The sequence below is a fragment of the Larus michahellis genome, chromosome 1 (genome assembly GCF_964199755.1).
Source record: "Larus michahellis chromosome 1, bLarMic1.1, whole genome shotgun sequence".
Classification (NCBI taxonomy): domain Eukaryota; kingdom Metazoa; phylum Chordata; class Aves; order Charadriiformes; family Laridae; genus Larus; species Larus michahellis.
Window position 1 is genome coordinate 32391865 of NC_133896.1, and position 20217 is coordinate 32412081.

The 20217-nt window shown below is 39.8% G+C and overlaps 1 protein-coding gene across 2 annotated transcripts in view; it reads left to right on the forward strand.

Annotated features, from left to right (window-relative positions):
• Positions 1 to 20217, forward strand: part of PDZRN4 (PDZ domain containing ring finger 4) — a 248818-nt gene that overhangs the window by 138156 nt on the left and 90445 nt on the right. Inside the window, exon 1 of one of the 2 annotated variants that reach the window (XM_074563950.1) lies at positions 5100 to 5453. The exons of the other annotated variant lie outside the window; for it this stretch is intronic. Within the exon in view, the coding sequence (XP_074420051.1) occupies positions 5385 to 5453 (69 nt within the window). The 5' untranslated portion in view covers positions 5100 to 5384. Of the gene's footprint in view, positions 1 to 5099; positions 5454 to 20217 lie in introns of those variants that run through there. 2 annotated transcript variants of the gene reach the window in all.

The window sequence follows — 20217 nt, forward strand, 5'->3', positions numbered from 1 at the left end:
TATCTATAATCCGAGGTTTTTTCTACAACTCTATTCTGCCGCTTTACATTTGTCTATCCTGAATAAAATTTTGTCTTTTCCTTTAAATCCTTTCAAGCTTATTTATGAGTAATTCTACTCTGTACACTCCATAGTGTTCAAATTCTATAGTGCAGTAAAGAATTATCAGTCTGGTTTCACGTGATCACATAGTTAAAAAAAATTAAACATGCGTCAGATAGTTTCATTTTAATTAACTGATGAGGTAAACAAAGTCAAGAGAAGTCCGGTTTCTCTTAGAATTTGTTAACGAAGTCTTTAGTTTAGAGGGGACTCTTATGGACAGCATTGACCGATTTCTTGATTTAACTGACACACGTCACTTGTCTTTATGTATTTCAAATGCCTTAAAATTCAGTATAGGCATCATTTGGTGTTCTGCAACACTTCTGTAATTGATTATAGCAGCAGTTTAAGAAACTATAAGGAAGCCACTCAGAGTAAAAACCTACAAAAAGAATATCCTGGATAAAACTTTGAGAAAGAAACGAGAAAAAAAGGTATCTGAGAAGTCTGAAGTTTGTCCTGTAGACCTGGTAAAGGAATGGTACTTTTCACAAAGAAAGCTAGCAAGCCCATTCGTATGGGAGTGGTGAATAAACAGTGCTTCATTTGTTTTTTATTTTAATTTTCTGTGTAGAACAAAAGGGATAAGTAGCTCTTGTGTTGTAAGCAATCATGGCAGAGAAGGTTCCTCATGTGCTTGCTTTCCATTTCTCTCTAGACATGTATTTACATTTTGGACTAGGAATCCCATAGATCTGTGTCAATTTAACCATGGATGGAAAAAAAATAAAAATCAATAGACTGGACTTGTTGGACTTGTTTCATATGATGTTGTAGGTACTCTGTACCTTCCAGGAGGTATCCGAGCCTAATGGAAGATTCCACTTGTGGACTTCATTTGATTTGCAATCAGGTAGACCTAAATAGTCTTCAGATAAATTACAATCCTCCTGGAAAGTACAGAACATGGGAATTCCACGTCCTGACTTTCCTCCTACCACCCTTATTCTTGCTGTGACTTTGAGCAGTGCATGAAGTCTCAATGTCTGTGCTAAAGGGTATGAGTTTAAACAAGTGTCTTTCCTATGGACATAAATTATTGTTCCTGCGAATATTGCATTTTACTGTAGGTACACATTCTTACTTTTTTTAATCATGCATTTTGTAAGTGTGTTCTGGTGTTTGTGTAAAACATATAGTGCATTTTTACCTTGAATTAGATGTTCATGTATCTTTTGTAGGGAGTGCAGTTGAGTTTTCCAGTGTTTTGTATTTGGAAAAATCCATTTTATTGGAGCCTAAGCCTATTTCAATGACTCTATACTTCCATGGTTTGCACCTTCACTTAGCCTACTGGGTAATATACATTATGTTATTTTAGAGTTCAAGCTGGTTAGTTTGTACGCAAATTCTGAGTCCTTGAGTTACGTTTACTGAAGGTTTTTAAGTTTTTCTCTGCAATCATAGGGCTGGAAAATTCCTTGGTTTTCTAATATGCAAACTGATGGACATACATGGTCACCTGATTCCAGCAGCTGAGACTTTACGGAAAACACTAATTATCACCATGAACTAAAACATCTGGCCAGACTGAGGTCAAGTCTTATGAGTTTGAGCCTTTGTTTGGGACAGTGGGGATAAGCAAAGGGTTTCTCCAACTCTCTTTTTCTTACGATGTTTTTGTTTTACAGGTATGCAGCCTATAAATTGCATTGCCATCTATTCTGTGAGCTCAATTTTTGGGAATTCTTCAAAATTTATGTGGAGTAAATGCAATGGGGTTGGTAAATTCAGGAGGAGAGTGTGAATTCAAGGGCATGCAAAGGAAATTTGGAATTCCATGTTTGCCTCATTGGGTTTTACCACTGAATTTGGTCCAACAACCTCACTATCCTCACTTAAAATGAACGTTATATTTTATTACACGTCTTTTAGCTGTGTGATAAAGACGATACAAAGGAGTGAGTGGCCTTTAATTTGCAGTGTCGTTGCCTTGAATTTTTTGCTATGATAAACTTTCAATCATGGGTGCTTATAGTTAGACACTTCTATACTTCAGTGAGGAAACCATATACCAGAAGTGTAAGTCATCTCCTAGATACTTAAAGTGAATTAAGGGACCTAAACAAGGGCACCTTGTTTGAAAAAGTTAACAGAAATTTTGCTGTAACTCTCTTAAAATTAAACTCCATCCCTTTGCATTACTACATTCCTGGTTTGACTATAAATTATGATTTTAGTCTTTACGGTAACATTAAATTGTAGGTGATGAACATGGAGAACTCCACAATCAAGAAAAGCATTGAATTATTCAAATATCTTTGAATTACATGTAGAATAAGAATTACTTGATTATGTTTTAGTACCTTTTTGGTCCCTTTTGCTACAAATTTTATGTTAGAGGGGGATTAAGAGAAGGGAGAGAAGGAAGGAAAGAGCGAGCTTATTTTCTCACCAACATCAAATTCAACTTGACCAAAGCACATCATGTATTTCATTTTAGTCATCGGTTCAGTCAAGTTTTGCCTTGAATGTCATTCTGTACTGCACAAAGTTTGGTATTTTGACCACATGTAAAATCAAAGCAGCATGTTTAGATGGAGCTCAAGAACCTGGAAGTGCACCTTTCCTTCTCAAATAAATCTCTTCAGCCCTGCGGACTGTGCGCATTAGTGGCCGCAGACACTGAAGACAGAACCTTTTTACTCTCTGTATGGGCAGAGAGCAGGCACTTGATAAATGAATGGAGAAGCCTATGTCAGCTTCAGAGAAGGAAACAAAAGAACCAGAGGAAGAGCAATGAAAAAAGAGACTGTCAGGGGAAACTGCTGAAAGATTAACTGCAGTTTTCCGTTGCTTATTTTGTCTGGGTTTTTCTTTGTTGTTGTTTGTTTCTTGTACCTATACAACTGGATTCCTGTAGTAATATATCCTTTCCCCCCCCTTTTTCTTCAGAACTAATTTTAAGGCACCATCAAAAATACATCAGGGCAAATCATGTCTCCTTTTATGAGTGTAGTTCAGCTTTCAGACTGCGTATGTGTCAGAGGAAGAAGTTGTGTCAGTAGAAGGGGAGAACACTGTTATCGAAAGAGGGCATGGTTGTCCGTGCAGGACTGTTGTCTAGTTCATTGGTCTGACTTTCTTAAGTTCAAAATTTACACATCTGAGAATCCTTCTGCACCTCACAATATAGAAACCTTCAAAGACTGAGTTGATGTTTCCTTCATGGGTTTAAACCTCTCAGCATAAACAGCATCTCATGGGCGTGTGGAGGAGAACACAGGCTGATTCTTTCTAACAACGATGAACCCACCTCTGTGGTTCAGCTTGGAAACTCTTGGACTTTGGGAAAGTGCAGAGCCAAACCTGCCTGCTCAGGTTCTTCCACCAAATAAAAATTAGTCTTAATGTTATGCTTCAGAACAGTGCTGGAAGCTGATACGAGAAGAGCTTGCTCTGTTAATGGTCATTATTTGATTCCTTCTGACTCTGCTCATTTATTAAAGGAGATGAAATTTAATTAAGATTTCATCTCAACCTATCTGTAATTTACATAGAGGTTCTAGCAAACTTTACTAATATGCAGAGTTCGCGGTAATGGTCTGTTTTTTCCTGTAGGTTTCTCTGCTTGGCTTTCATCCCGGCTGTTAGGTAAAATTAAGGCCCAGAAAATCGGATTATTGCATCCCAAGGGGCAGGACTGATAAGCAGCACATGATTGTTGATCTGCTTGCTACCCGACGTTGGTGGTGTTTGAGGTGCTGCTAGATGCAAAGCCAATTTGTTAACAATTAGTGCTCATTAGAATCATTTCCTGTTATCGATTTTAAATGTTTGACAAAGCACTTTTAGGAAACTGCACCCAAAAAAAAAAAATGGTAGCTGTACATCAGTGCTTAGTAATTACAACTCTTTAGGGCCCAGTGTCAATCTTAACTAACTGGTTTCATTGGTTTCCAAGTAATTATTTCTGCTTTGGATCCCACCTGCTAACCCTTCCAGATTAAAGATGCTTTGGAAGAAGGACGTAGTTCTCGATTAGCAGAGTTGCTGAGAAAGGAGTGATAAAACAAAAGCAACTTTTTTTTATTTTCTGTCCTGGTTTGTCATGGCTTGGACTTTTTTATCTTACACAACTACCAAGGGATTACATGATATACAATATAGGAATTAATGTCAGCCTGGAATTGAGTGTGATTTCCATTGGCCTTACCATTTAACATGTGGGTTTAATTTTAAATGCATCCTTGCCTTTATACACACAGTGAGAATTGTGGAGCCATTAAAATCTAATTTACAAATGGTAAAATTAGATATAATGGCATGTTACGATAAAAGCTGTGATATCTAGGAGTATAAGAGGGTATATCTGTTGAGTTTCTTAGAGATTAGGGCTATGACTACTATTAAACTTTTACATGCCAGGAGAGACTTGCATGTGAGATTATTTAATAAACAGTACAATGTGTGTATGTATGTAAAAAGCACCAGATCAGGCACACCTGCGTTTCCGCATATACTGGATATGTATGATGAGTTGTTGTAGACTCATGCCTTTTATGAGTACAGTGGAATTTTGCCTAAATTTGGCAGTGTCAAAGGTGAAGCTAGCAGTATAGCCATGTGGGTTAATTTTCTCTCCTTCCTTCTTTGCTTTAAATTTTTAGCAACATCAGCTCAGGTTTCACAAGCACTCTCCTAAAATGCTTGCAAATACTGTAAATGTATTCCGTGATCCCTGTTGCACAAGGTGGAGACCTAACATAAGACTTGGCTTGTGCCTTTCCCACCCCCATTCATGAATTAGTCTCACAATTACTGTAAAAATTAAGGCGAGTGTGGCTGAAATACATGAGGCTTAGTCCCTCTAACCTTAATAAACAGAGATGGTATTGACACAAGTGAATTTTGTTTAACCACAGTACATTTGCTTCTTAATTAGTGAATATTCATCTGTCATCAGCAGCAGCTATGACACCCCTCCCCGCTAACACGTTCTGTCATAAATAATCAATGAGAGGCTATTAATATTCATGAGTGAGAATCTGTGTAGTCATGTGCACTGATGCAGAGACAGGGGGAGTGTTGCCATGAACTGAGTCGAAACTCTGTGTGTGTGTATACGTGAGTGTAAGATAGTTAGGGAAAGGGAAGAAGAGCATGCTGCTACACACTGCCCTGCCTCGCGCTTCCAGCGTACAGTGGTGTGCCTGTGTTTCGGGGCTGGAGTGACTGATGAAAAACAGTACTCAAGTCTGGAGGGTGATTCCCTGTCAGTGCATTTGCCTTTCAGTGCTGGAGAAATTGGAGGCTGTGCTCTTGTCTTGCTTATTAGGATGGGCTGCAATCTGTGCACTTTTCAGAAGAGAGAGGAGCACTACAAACTGCTCTATGAAGTTTCACAGGTGAGTGCAGAGGATATTACCAGCATCTCCAGAGTAAAAATGTGTGTTCTTTACAGAGAGTAAGTAGAGATGCTTTTGTTTTGCTTTGCCTTTTTTTTTTTCCCTTTGCAAAATTGCTAGCCGAGTTGTTGGGGGGGGGGGGTGGTATTGGTGTTGGTAATTATTAGTATTTTGGGTGCCTGTTGTTTTCTGCTCGTTTGCCACTCCCCCTTCAGATGACTTCCTGTGGGATTCTTTTAACATTTTTGTGCATCTTCTGCCAAGATGTCAGTCATATAGCAGCAGTCTCACTGAACCGTATCGGTGATGTTTTAAGGGAGCCCTTGGCTTTGGTAATAAGGCTGATTTCAGATAAGTTGCACTGCTGCCTTTGCAAGTGGTAGGTCTGTGATCTCAGGTTATTTCCAAGTTAAGGAACAAAGTTTTTTATGGCATGTCCGTGCCGTACGTTTAAGTATGTTAAATTTTCAGATTAATTAATTAAAATTGAAATGATTCTGAAACGTGCTTGTCACCTTTAGACAGGTACTGAGTACAACAGGGTTTCCATGAGTGAGGTGTGCTGCTTGTTCATTCATTGTGTGTGTGTTATTTCTGTTTACTACTAGACAAAGATCTTAATCCCATCTAGATATTTTGGTGTCTCTTTCAGCGTCATAGCAGTGTGAGTAGCAGTGTGCTGCTAACCTGTCCCCAGCTCCTTCAGAATAAGATAAGACGAAATAAGCACTTACCATAATAGCCCATAATTTTTGCTCGGATTGAATCAGTATTTGATTTGCAGCTTTTTGTTTGGTTTTTCCTCTTGGCGCAGCGGACCCCCGCATACTAAAGTTTAGTGCCTTTCAGCATCTGTTCTCTCCCTCTCTGTAATTTGTCCTGGCTTTGACACATTGCCGTTGACGGAGGCTGAGCGCTTGCAGTTTTGGACCGCGCTGCTGCTGACAGGCAGCGCGGAGGAGAAAAAACAGCGTACGGTGTTGGTGGTCTATTGGCACAGCAGCAGCTAAGTGCCCGTTGCCGACCGGTTCCCTCCGAGTTCCTCCTGACGTGATTCATTTCACAGTGGGCTAATTACAAAGTGGATTCTCTGCACATGAAGCAGCCTCCTCAGTTGCGGTGTTAATGCACATTTTCATGGTAATGTGATCAGAGCCTCATTAGCCAGTTTCCAAAATGATCCTCTGCATTAATTAAATATAAAAATGACTCTTTTTATCACCATAGAGAGGAAGAAGAAGATTAACATTGTTAATTACTACTGGGGGCAATGCCTCTGCATCATTTTTTACCACGGAACCAGCAGGCGTATTCAGTCCTGAAAGAGTGTCCGTTTGCAGGTAACCTGCCCGTTGCTTTCCCTGGTGAAGACGGTCTCTAGGTGGAACACTTCCCTTTAGTTCAGTAGTTAGTTGTAATCCCATCATCATGTTTCCTTACAGCAATAGCACAGGGAAAAGCGTAGCAGCACGTTTCCCTCTCCTCCCTTCCCCCTCCCCAGCTCCGGATTGCCAAACTGATCTGAAAGTGTAAAATGGAATTCTGTGCCAGGGAATAAGAAATGCAGGTTGTGCTATGAAGGGAATTAGACGTTTCTTAAAGGGCTGCACGTGTGTAAGGAAAAAAGAGGCTGTGCCTGGTTTAGAGCGACTGCTTTTTCAAAATATTCCTTGCAGTAATGTTGCCTAGTAATAAATGCTGTTGAAATGATCAGCAAACCCAAAGGTGGGGTTTTTAAAGAGATTCTAGAGAAATCCTACACTTTATCTGTTACCTTCTCTGCTGTTGAGTTGGAGTGTCTGTGGATGCGAACAACCAAGGTACAAAATGAACGAATGCTTTCGCTTTTTACTCTGGTGCTTGCCAGATAAAGTGTAATCCCTGGGAGGATCTGAGCAGGTTTCCTTGGGGAGCTGAAACGCAGTGAGTGAGCCTGGTGCTGCATCTTGTGCTGTTAGGGAAATGTCACTGATAAGGTGCAGAAGGAGAGCAGAGAAATGACTTAGTGTGCTCGCTGCCAGATCCTGTGTTCATCTGTAAACTCATCCCTATCTTTGTTTCAGTGTATACAGGTCAGAGCCCAAAGGATACCGAGCATATTTTTAACCAGGTGCTACAGTAGAGACGGGGTAGTGTCTCGCACCATAACTGCTTCTGTGTACAATACGGACCTGCTGCTATGGGTGGGAGCAGCAGCAGAATACGATACATTAAATTAAGCCAAGGCAGGCGTTACTACTTGATTTGCAAATCCCTTTTTAACTCTCCAGTCCTGTAATTCCTATACCACAGCCTTGGCTCTTTCATCTGCATGATTTCTGGAGAGCTAGGGAGAAGTTGGCCTGTGAGGGACATGAACTGACTGAGGATGAGCTGTGGCTCACTAGCATATGTGGATGAGATAGATTAATTTATATTCATATAAAGAAGCAATCCTAGCCTCATCTCTCACCTTTCCCATGCTGGGCTACCTGATACTGTGTGTGGTCTGTGCCCTCATGTGCTTAAAAAATACAATAAACAAAGGAAAATGTGTTTGCAGAGGAAAACCATGCAGGCGCTTAGAGGGAGGCATGTATTTTGCTACTGTTTGTAGTGAGGTCAGACTCAGCACCGGAGAGCTTTTTTGTTGTGGAGCTGCTGGGAAATGAAGACATCATTAGAATATGTATAATTCCTTGCTCTTTCCCCCACCCCCTTCCTCCAGGCTCGTTTGCCTTTCCCTGAGATAGCAGACCATGGTGGCCCTCTCCAAAACCAGCATTTGCTCGCATGATGGAGACTTTTATTTTGATAACTTTGTCTTGCATGTGCAGACTGGGATTAAAACAAAATGTCAGAAGAGTCATGTTTTAAGAATGAAAGCTTTTGAGATACCACTACGCATTGGTGAAGCACCCTTGTGCTTCAGAGTGCCTCTTCGCCTGTCCTCAGGATGCAAGGACGGCTCCACTTTGCTTCTTGACTTCACTGTGAGAGGGTATCAGGCATAGCACCCCCCCCAAGTCCTCTTCTCCATACACCTACTGGTGGAGAAATGGAAGATGTCTCAATTTGAAATTTATGGCCCCTACATGCTACTTCATGGAGCACTTTGTAATTATTTCCTGTGTGCTGTATAAGCAGGATTCAGCTAATGAAAGTGCAGCCGGGAAGTCTACAGCAAGTCACTTAGAGAAGGTGGGACCTGGTGTATGCTCGTGTCCATTAGGAGGAGATCTCTGCCATTCACAGCTGATTTTTTTCTTGCACTGCTGGCATGAAAGAAGTGAGTTCAAGTCATTTGTTAGCTGCTTGATGAGGACTATTATCCTTTAGGGGAAAGAATCAGAGAAATATGGTGAGTGGAGAGAATGAAACTGGAGGACCATCTGATCAATCATCATCAGTGGTCTTTAATAGGGTTGTGTGAGACCCAAGGAAATGCAAATTTTTCACAGAATTCTGCAGTATTTCATATGGAAATAATTTCTGTTTGCTGGAATTTTTATGCTTTGTTTTCAAAACGTGCAGTTAACCCAGAGGAAAAGAGGGTATGGAGAGAAAGAACACAGTACTTTTGGAGGTCAACCAAAGACCAGTGTGAACTTCTTTTTTGAGTTACATTTTAAGAAGCAGTCCTGGCTCAGGTGAGCTTAGAATTGAAAGGGAGAAAGGAGAAAAACTAGAAGGGAAAACAGAGGCAATCTGGGATGGTTCACAAAGTCAGTGGTGGAGCTGGGATTAAAACTAGAAGGTTGCACATTTATATTTTATATTTGACCTGTGATGTTAGTAGAGCCTGCTTGCAGCATTTTTAAATCCTCTGAAGACTGATTATGCAGTTTGCTTCTCATGTTGGTTTCCATAATTAGCATAAAGCTCAAATTTTCACCAGTTTAGAGTTCTGATTTTATGTTCATTTTGGTATCCCCTGGGCTACTTGAAGCACTGAGTTTTAGTGGTACATCTCTTCAAATTCAAAGGTGTTCACAAGAGAGACATCAGGCATGCCCACTGAAACATCAGAGGCACTTCTGTGTTTTTCAGGAGATGCTGCTTATAGCTGGCATTGGAATAAGGAAAGAAGACTGGAGGCCAAGCAGTGTTCCTTGTCACTGGGTCCTGCCTTCTCTGGTCTTGATGAAGTTTGGTTTTATACAGAGGATTAAATAGACTAGATGACGTGATCCTTATTTTCTTTCTGAACCAACCTCCAGCCACTAGTATTTATTTTTGGTACTTATGCCATGTGAAGTATTTACATGACAGCTCCTCAGTGTAGTGTTTGTCGTTAGCTCCCATTCTTTTCTGGAGATACCTGCTGGCAGCTGTTGTGTCACCTTTGTTTGCCGTGTATCAGTGACACCTCCAAACACTCCTCATGAATTTCACTAGCAATGGAAAGTACTATCTTGTGCTGCATCAGCACAAACACATTTTTGGGTCCATTTATACCTAAGTTCTGTTTTTAACAGAAATTCTTTGGAAAGACACTTTTACCTCTGGAGAATATAAGAGGAGAAAGTGCTAAATTTAATTGTCTGGAAATCAGTTGAATTATCTGAGTTGAATTAAATCAGTAGCAAAAGTAGATCTGGTTTGATCTGACTGCATTTTCCTAGCATTTTCTTCTTGCACCTCTCTAAATTTTTAAACAAAACAATTGAGAACCCACTGATGCTTATTTTTTCTATTTACTGATTTATCTGTTTGAAAAGTTCAAAAATAAATTTTGAGGTGCTGAAGGAGTGAACAAACTTGTAGGAGTACAGTTTCCTCTCAGTTTAACTGAACAATTTTAGAGCTCTGCTGCCCTCAAAGCTGCACTGTCTTATATTAGTAGAATATAAGTAGTATTAGTATTAGTATAAGTAGTATTAGTAGAATATAAGTAGTATTAGTATCTATGGTATAAAATATAATCAAGTAAAGCTCGTCTTACGTTTCTAGCCATGTCCTAGAAACTTCCTTGGAATTTCCTCAAAGAGCCTCTGCTGAACTGAAGACTTTAAAAACCAAGTTCATAAAAGTTGACTTCTCCTACAGATAAGAAATGGTCTATGTGGTCAGCAGGCACAGATTTCCCGGCTCTTCTGTTTCCTTGCTTATTTACTTTACACTGATAATTGAGCAGCCTTCATCTAAATAACTCGTCCCATTGCCACAGCATTTCTGAAGGCTGTACTCAAAAAGAGAAGCCGGTGTTGTGGCATTGCTAACAACTGAGCTCTTGCTCCTGGTGGAGGAGCTCATGGTCCCATGCTGGGTGCCAGTCCATGGCCCAGGGGAGCATCGTGTACCGTCCCAAGAGGCCCGGGCACCCATGCCTTGGCTCTGTGCTTTGAGACACCGCATGCCAGTTGCTTAAAAGAGAAGATACATCTGAAAGGCCACCTCTTGTCTGGATTTAGGCTCTTAGCACAAGAGCTATGTTTAGGTGTGAAGGCTCCCTGAGGAGTCCTGGAGGATTGTGCCATGGGAATTTGGGTCTGGGGACATGTCGGCTGCTTAAAATAACCAGCTCTGGCCGCCCAAATGGATGGTGGCTGTAGCAAAGACACCCATGCATACAACTAGGCATTTAAGGAAGTCATCATGTCATTTCCTAAAAACCTAAGCCTGTTAGCAGGATTTTTTGGGATCCTTCTTTTGAATGTGACACATGAATTATATGCCAAGTACCTAAGTGTTATTTTGGATCTCACGCCAACTGCCTGTGGTAAAATACTTTTTTTTTCTGATAAAATCCAGGAAACTCTGAAGTGATGCCGCTGACTTTACTGGGGCCAGGCTTTCATCTTCTGTCCTTGTTTACAGTCTTGTAAAAGGCATATAGTTCCTGGGCATACCTCAAGAGGAAGGATAAAGAAAGAGTCAGGAGATAAGAAAGCAGACAATAGTATGTGAGATAAGAATTCAGGGGATGGGTACAACAGAGGCAGCTATAAAAAGCCATACCAAGATTATATCAGTAATCTGCAGGGATATGCAATGCCATGAAAAACAAAAAAAGTGGCTGAGGTACTGAATAGCATGATTTTCTCCATCGTTTTGCTGTTCCTTGCATCTTGAATTTAACAATGGGGATTAAGGATTCTTCTAATGATCAGATTTTTATACATTTTTTAAAGAGCTATCCTTTCTTGAGGCTTGCTTCCTGGTGTGCTGTATGGGTATAATCCTCAGGCCTAAGGCAAAACGTGTCTTTATGTGAGTCTTATACATCAGTGATGTGATGAAACTAATCTTGCTACCTTGAGCATTCGCAGACTGATAACCGCCAAAGAAGCGTATTTTAGGGGTTCAGTATCTTTGTTTTGTAGTTCGTTGAAGGGGAGGGACATTAAAATGTCAGACAGACACTGGGCCAAGTGTATGTTAAGAATTAATTAACAGTAGGTTGTTTCACCAGTTTTCTCTCAAGAGCTAAGAGCTTAAGGGAGACGTGTATGGCAGGGCTTGGTGAGAACCAACGGTTCTTCTACCCCTGGGGATTTGGTGAGGTCTCATAAAAATAAGATAAGAAAGAAACTAAGAAATTCTTGGTTCTTTTCCTTTGAGGCTGTTTAACTTCAGAGTGTATGTGACCTGTTAATTCAAAAGAAACGAGCTTTTTATAATAGTACCTGATTTTTTTTTTCCACCCTATAACTTTGAACCCACTGGCTAATTTCAGCCACAAGGCTTTCCTGATCTTCTAGTTTCATGCAAATTAGTTTGATGATACTGCTAGCTAGATCATTTTTTTCAAGAGCAAGAGGATTTCCTAGCTGGCAAACATCACCTCAAAATATCAAGACATGAAAGAATTTAAAAATTTAGATGCAGATTATTCTTTATACGATTACTTTGTGGTTGCAGTGAAGGTAGTTACTTGCTATCTTATGCGTAACAAGCTTGTAATATGTTTTACTTCGCTCAATAATTGTAACAAAACTTGGTCTGTTAAGAGAGGATATTAGATCAGTAACTGTTAACAGGTTATCTATCATTTTTTTGATAACAAACAGAGGTTCAGAAAGTGAATTTTACAAATATTTCTATGCCATGGCCTGAACCTAGAGATGGAATTGCTGTGTCTTCATATAACACACTGAAAACCACCTCTTATAGTTGTTTGTATTTAAGTTTAAAATATTGGTGTGGACACACAGAGGACGGTGTGGCTGTTTGGCCATTGATACATAATAGGATGATGTAAACTTGCATGACATTCACTCTTGGTGGGTTTTTATTGTTTCACTTTGAGGAAATTAGGAAATTCCAGATATCCTTCTTCTCTCAGGTGGAAAAAATAATTCATTCCTTTTCCTCCAGGAGGAAGGTTTTGTTTTGGTTTGCTGGTTTTTTGTGTTGGTTTTTTTTTTTTGTTTAAACCAACAGAAGCAAATCCTGATAATCAGCAAAGTGAAGCAAAGCAAACATTCGTTTTCCTTTGTTTTGTGGGCTGATTGTGTACAGTAGCAGTTTATTCCCTAGAGGTTTTTGTCTATGAAGTTTGACCTCTGAAACAACATAAGCACAGTGGAACGAGTGATCTTCCAAACTACCAACTCATATGTAGAGTTCCTGTGCTTCGTGTGTGTTAATATCAGAGTTGAACCTGAGAGGACCCCATCTGCAAAAGTCTATGAGCATCTTTAATTTGTCTAGATACATACTACTTAGGCTTTGTTTTACTCGTCCAGCTGGAGAATTTTTTCTGTTTGGTTTCATATCTCTTAGTATTTGGGAGGGTGGTTGGTTGGGTATATTTCCTAGCTCCTGGAATCACACTGTTTTGAAGAAAACACTTCTCATTAAAAGTAGCCTAACATGATCAGTGAGAAAAGTTTGCAAATATCTAGCAGGTTTAGTTTAGACCTTAGGAAATTTGAAAGGAATTGGGATGAACTTGAAATGTAACGTTTAGAAACAGCCTAAATTCCTGAGGGTTTGGTATTCTTCTGCATGTCTAGAGTAGGTGTCATTGCTCGAGAGGTGAGGCTGAGACCCACCCATGTGGGGTTAGCAGCTGTGCATGGCCCAACGGAGGAGGAAGGTGCTCGGTTCTGGGCTTTCAGGGCTTGTCCACAGACGTCAGTGCCACCAGGAGCCAGACGTGGCTGTGTCAGCACATCACGGCACACTTGAGACCCTGGCTGGTTTCTAGCTAGGATCACAGGTTCTTCCCCTACATCCGCAGACATGCCTTCAGGGACCATCTTGCTTGCAAATGTCAGCGCAGCTTCTGTGTCCACTGGTGAGGCTCCTGGGAAAGATCCCCACACTTATTAGGTGTTCACTTGCTCTGTAATGTCAGAAAGATAATTAACTGCAGTGCCAGGACCCCTGTCCTGAGGACCAAGAGGAGCATGGGAATGGGTGAACTTCGCTTATGAGGAGTGAGCAACTGAAAAAATCAGAGAAAAGGATTATCTTCAGTTACCTGCGCTATAACAGAACAATTGACTGACCTAGTTAATATGTTTGATCATATTTGTAATGTGCTTTTTGCATATTATAGTGATGGATTTTCAGGGAAAGCTGCTGAGGGAATAATCATTATTCAGGCCTTCGCCTTCCTCATGGCTAGAATGTGAAGTATTCAGATTCCTCACGATATCCGTGGGCATATGAACTGCCAGCTCAAAACAAATTTTAATGGCAAGAAAAGATGGAAGAAAGGGTCAATTATTAGTTAAAGCTCAGCGTTTGGAATGCTTTCTCGGAGGTCAGGGTTACTAAAAGTGGGAGTGGCATCTCTCATAGCAGTATGGTTTTATGCATTTTTTTAATTTAATTTGTCATGTAGTCTGCTTTTACAGTCAGGAAAGACACAGACCCATTAGTTTATAAACGGGGAATTCCAGAAAGTGTGTGTGGTGTCTAGATTGTTTTTCACTGAGGAATATAATTAAATCAAAATCAAAATGCTTAATAGAAAAATCAAATATTTCAACAAAACGTGCTCTTAGAGAAAAAACATAGTAAAGAAATTTCCAGAAATGTCTGAATATTATTTATATACCGTCATAGTGAAATATTTAATTTTATTAACTTTTGATATATCTTACATTCAGTAGTTTTTTAAATGGTGTGTTACTTCATATAGAATGAAATTCGGAAGCCAAAAGTGAGTCAAGTGTCCTTTTATCTTAAAATGTTTTGTTCTTTCCAGAGTTGTGGGTACTGTTTGTGAAACCTCAAACCTTCTCCTGATGTGGAATTCCTGTCCTCTCCGGATTTCCCATTCTGAGATATGTGGCTTACGGTGTGAGAGTCCTCCCTATGTATAATCATCTTTACCAGTATACGCTTCTTGTAGAGATTTTGTTAGAGAGCAGTCTCATATCTTGTGGGAGAGAAGGAAAGCATATACAGCAAGAAGCGTTTGTGTAAACAGCTTCCAACAAGGCGCTTGTTAGAAAAAGAATACACCATCACCCGCACGGTGTATGTTGTGATGCCGGAGAAGGTGATGCCCTGTTGAAGAGAGTGTGCCAAAAGCTGGCTTTTTGCCTTCTGGACATCACACGCCACGGGATGGGTGACTGTGGCGTATTGAGAGATGGGGACTATTTAGCGCAGCAGCAGGACTTGGAGGTCTGGCTCTAATTTCTGCTCTCGCATATTCTTGGTATATTTGAAGAGGTCCTGGTTTCTTTTTTCCCTTTCTGGTATAAAGTTCTGTATTATTTAAAGCTTTAAAGATTAACTGTAGACATCTCGTCTAATGGCTAATGAAGAAACCGGAATAGTGTTATCTAATAATGATGATGGTGATCACAATAAGCATCGTAAAATGCTAGATCGATCCACTTAACAATTATTGGTAAAGTGGATCGTTACAGTAGAGTGTTGATCTGCCTGCATTTCCCAACAGCTCTGGAGTCCTATGCTTCCTCAAAGTCCAGAAAGGGTCTGGAAGACTCGTTTTTTTCCTTTGCTGTACGCTAAAGGCCAGTTCTGATTGGAATTTTCTTTGCAATTTCCCCAGTACCTCTTCTCAGATAACGAATGGGGCAAGTTGCTTTTTTATTCACATATTTTATTTTATTGTGCAAGTTAGAGGTTTTTTAATATGGAACAATTATAAATATGAATTTTTCGGTATTGCTTTCTTCAGGTACTAATAAAAATAGGAGGAGTTTGCTACTTGTTCATCAGTAGTGGAGACCTGTTGGTGTTAATAAGTTCAGCATAGATTGAAAGTCTCCTTAATCCTGTGGGCGTAATATATTTCAAATCTTATATGTGTATCTTACTAAAGCATTTAATATCTTCTTGATGAAGTAGTTTTAAGTTCCTAATACAGGAGGTTGTTCCCATTTATCTCCAAATGACCTCTTTGTCCCCAGATTTACGTATTTCCTTGAATTAAAAATGTCATTTGGTCATGTTCAGTAGGAGAATGTCTTTGAAAGTCTGACCTGTGGGAACATGATGAATAGCGACAGGGGAGGGATTTTTGCCCAGTGAGAATACCAAATCATGTAGCACTGTAGTTTCACTTACTAAATATTGTCTGGGCTCTATTGTTGAACCCAATGCTGCCAGTGTCACTTTGTCAGGATGTTTTCTGTCCTGTGACTAGTAGCTTCAAATGTACTCATCCATCTTCTTGTCCCATTACATTTCATGTGACTGATGTTCTGCACCCATTAAAATTGATGGGAAAGAACAAAGAGAAGAAAAATGTGCCCTTCAACTGATTATGCCTTTGAAAGAGCAAATGAGACTCTACTGCTGTCTAGAGTAAATTGAATAGTTATTTCTGTTTTTAACTATATTACTTAACTTTTATTAATCCTTATTAGCAGTAGATCCCTTATTTTGATATTATATCGAGAGCAGTAAGTTTGTGTCAATATTTTCTCCTTTAATTTTGTGACAATAAGTGAACATACAGACTCTTTTAGATGTATCGGCTGCCTCTGGTAATCTTGCCCATGAGATATTGCTAGCATGCCTAAATACCCTCTCAGGGAAGGATGGAGGCATGTTTGACAAGCCCAGGCCTTTCCTCTGAGGAAGGACCCACACGGCTTTGCTCATCCACAGCTCCTGCGCCCTGGAAGAGCGCTTGTGTGGGATGTCACAAGGTTCTGCTTGGTAATATGTGCTTGCTCACCTTAGGCTAAGGTCTTCAGGGAAATTAATGGGAGACTAGAAATAAAAGAGCCTTTGTAGTATTGGCTTTGTCTTTATTTTACGGATACAGATGGTTTCCCAAAGTGCTAGTCCAATGTTTCAGAGTTAGACGAGGGCCATTAGCCAGCTGAATGGAGAGGATAGATGTCATATTTACTGACAACCAAAGACAAAACACAGAGGAAAAGCAAAAGTGAAGGCTCCTGAGTGATCAGTATGTCTGATTATTTATAGCTTATATGACAGCCTTCTTGATACAGCAGCCAACCATTCTTTCACATTTGTGTGTAGTAATGAGACTGTAATTTTTTTTCAAATTTGGACTTTCACCATGGACATCTACATGCCCCAAAAATGCAAACTTATTGGGCCCCTTTAGGCACTCTGATGTTCTTGCAGATATGTAAGCAAGTGCTGAATGCAGCTGTTTGCTTCCCTAGTGGTACTAGTACGCATTAAAGCTTATTTCCATGCAAAGCTCAAATATGTTTTGGTTTTGTAAATCTTTGGGTCAGGAATTTGAGTTTCTTAGATTTTGCCCTGAAATTAATGTTTTGTCTTGGCAATTTAGGCTTAATTGGTGCTCTATCTGAAGTTCCCAAAGTGTGTTTGGCCTGGGGGCTGGGAAATGCTGCAGAGAGCTGAGTCTTGAGAGATTGTTTCTTACAACATTACCTAGAATTATTTGAGATTTTTGATAGACATCAAAGCCTGTTGCTTTGTCCAGCATTTTTTTCAGACTGGAGAATGGTGTATTATGAAGTGGATAATATTCTCATGTTGGCAGCCATTCACTTGTGTTATTATTTATCCGTATTTTAAAGACAATTGTTCACATCTATAATTTGTAAAGAAGAGCTTGATTAAGATTAAAATAGGCAAATAAGACTTTAAGAACCTTAATTTTGTAATTTCTTTATGAGCTTCCCTGCTCTCTTTAGTTGCTTACTTGACCTCCAGCTGAGAGTGGATTCATTATTTTAAAGGAACATTCTTACAGATAATTAAATGAGTGAAAGTGATGCAAAAATGCAATGCATCTTTGGTCAGGTCCTGCTTACACAGGACTGCTCTGGACTATTCAAGCACATTGTCACCCTTAACATTAGAGGCACTTGACCAAGTAACCCCAAGGTAAACACAGGGCCATAAACTTTATGCCGCGGGGGTATATTGCCACTTTTTCACTCTGTGCTAAGATGACTTGGGGAAAAGGGACTGGTGGTAGAACGCACCCTTGCTTTTATTTAGGACAAAAGTATGCAACAGATAGCTGATGCTGTGAAATTTGCACCCCTATAATGGTAACTCTTTTCCATGCATATGTCTTCATGGGATATGAAAAAGGTGGGAAGTGGGATAGAAATCTCAGCTTACCCTTCTGGATTGCAATGACTGCAGCAGCTGCTGGGAATGGGTCCCAATGAATAAATTCTCTTGCCAAGCAAAACCACTTCTTAGCACTATGCAGAAAGGTCATCATTCAAATAATAGTACTGTTAATTTCTAGCGTGACTTGGGAAGCGATAGGTCTCAGCCTCCCACTTCTGCATACCTCAGGAGGCTTTAGTTGGAAGCTAGTCTAAGCTTTGGGTTACAGATTTTCAGAAAAGCTATTGTTTCCCTGTTTTTGATTTGGAAGACACTGAGCAATGCTTAGCTTTTTATTGTAGTGAGGAAAATCTGAATGCAAGAGAAGGGATGAGAAAATTGGATTTCCTTTTATTGCACAGGAACACTGTACTACACTGACAGAATATTTACTCCTGTCTCTTTCTTCTAATTTGATTCTCTGACTACCATATCAATCTTTGTTCATTGGTGAAACAAAATTAAAAAGTATTTTAGGTGTTGCTGCTTGTACCTCAGCAACAACTAAAAGACAGGAAAGAATGAAAGATTTGTGCCATTCTAGAAGATATATTTACAAATTCATCCACAATGAAATGCACCAGGTGTACAAAGTGTAGTGAGATGGCTCTTCAAGCCATTTCAACCAAAAGATCTTTTATGGTTCCTTTTTTTCTTCCTCTAGTGAGAGATTTTATATGTATGGTATGGATGTGTTCAAGACTAGTAAGTATTGAATTCTGATTGACTAGCTTTCTTTCCGCTCCACAGCACATGTATAGTCACTTGAATAATACAGATTGCACTGGCATTACTAATATGTACAGCAATGTGGAGTGAAACTTGACTGTCTGCAGTTAAAATACCGTGAATTTTGTTTCTGTGGTAGGCTGGTTTTTTTCCAGTGGGTGGTTATGTCTTTTACCTTGCTATTAAAGAAGCGAATACAGCGTTGCACCAGGGAGCTTTGCCTTGCCTGCCCGTGCTGGCATGGGCTTTGTTCAGCCTCTGTAGAGGGAAGGGAGGATCGCCCTGGCCTCTGCTGAGCAGGACGTGCCACCACTTGCAGTAACAACACAGGTCTCTCTCAGCTTTTCTCATGGGATCTGCGGGCGATCCATAAGCAAGCTGGTCTCATGGTCGCATTTGTAGAATAGGGCTCTGTTGGTCATCCCTGTCCAGGTAAGTAACTGTAGACAGAGTGAAGGTAAAGATGCTTGGCCAAAGTTTCAGGTGCTGTAAGATATTTTTCCCTTTGTTATTTCAGGCATCTATAGAATTGTGCTTACGGAAAACAATACGCAGAATTAAACCTTTCAGTAAGGACACTTCTATACTTTAAGTGAAGTGGAGATTTGTATTTACAGTAGGAAAAGGTCATGCTTCCTATAGATTGGCATTACGTTGGCCCATTTGGAGAAGAGAGGCAGAATTCATCTCCGGTGAGATGATTTTCCTAGTATGCTGCTGGAAGCACAAGGTACAATTTGCTTCCTATTCTTAGAAACAGGCCTGTAGTTTTTAATCTATTTAGCATTCACAGAGCACCTGACACACAAGATCTTTGTTAAGTGCATTATAGGCTGTGTAAATAAATTAGGAAGAAAATAATGTATTAGGGATAATCCACTAACCAAAATTACAGGACAGCGTTTTTGCTAGGACCTCTGTGAAAGTAAATTCATGGGAAATACTTGAAATCTCTCTGTGAGAAAAGCGTTAATTTATATTTCATTCACAAACAGCTTCTAGAAAATACGTGACGCAGATAAATAAAGTTGTCAGAATAAGATGATGCTAAAAATTCATAAATATGTTTACACTTGCAAGTGGCAAATGTTACAGCTTTCAGAGCTGAGAGTATATTCAGGAATATTGTCCATATGCCTCTATTGGCTGACAAAGTAATGCAGCTTGCGTTACTCTAAATGAACATTCAGACATTGGAAACTTGCCGTTGTTTGAGAATTTAGACCTTACTTGCACCTGTCTACAGAGTATAAACTTCTGATTATCCTTTACAAATGTTTTAGCTCTAAGAAGCATTTTCTTAAATTACAGATACTTAGCTGTTTCCACATTTGCAGTGTAGTAGTTGCAATAGCTTGGATAGTATGGAAGTGCTATCAATACTATTCATTTTTGTGAACTGTTATGAAAAAACCCAAAGCTTACAGTTGTGTCTGTTTATCCAAGAGTATAAATAATTTTACAGAGCGGGAAACTTCAATTAAATATTACTTTTTATGCCTTGCTATATGTAACTGATTGATACTGGGGAACTGAGAGAGCAAAGTCC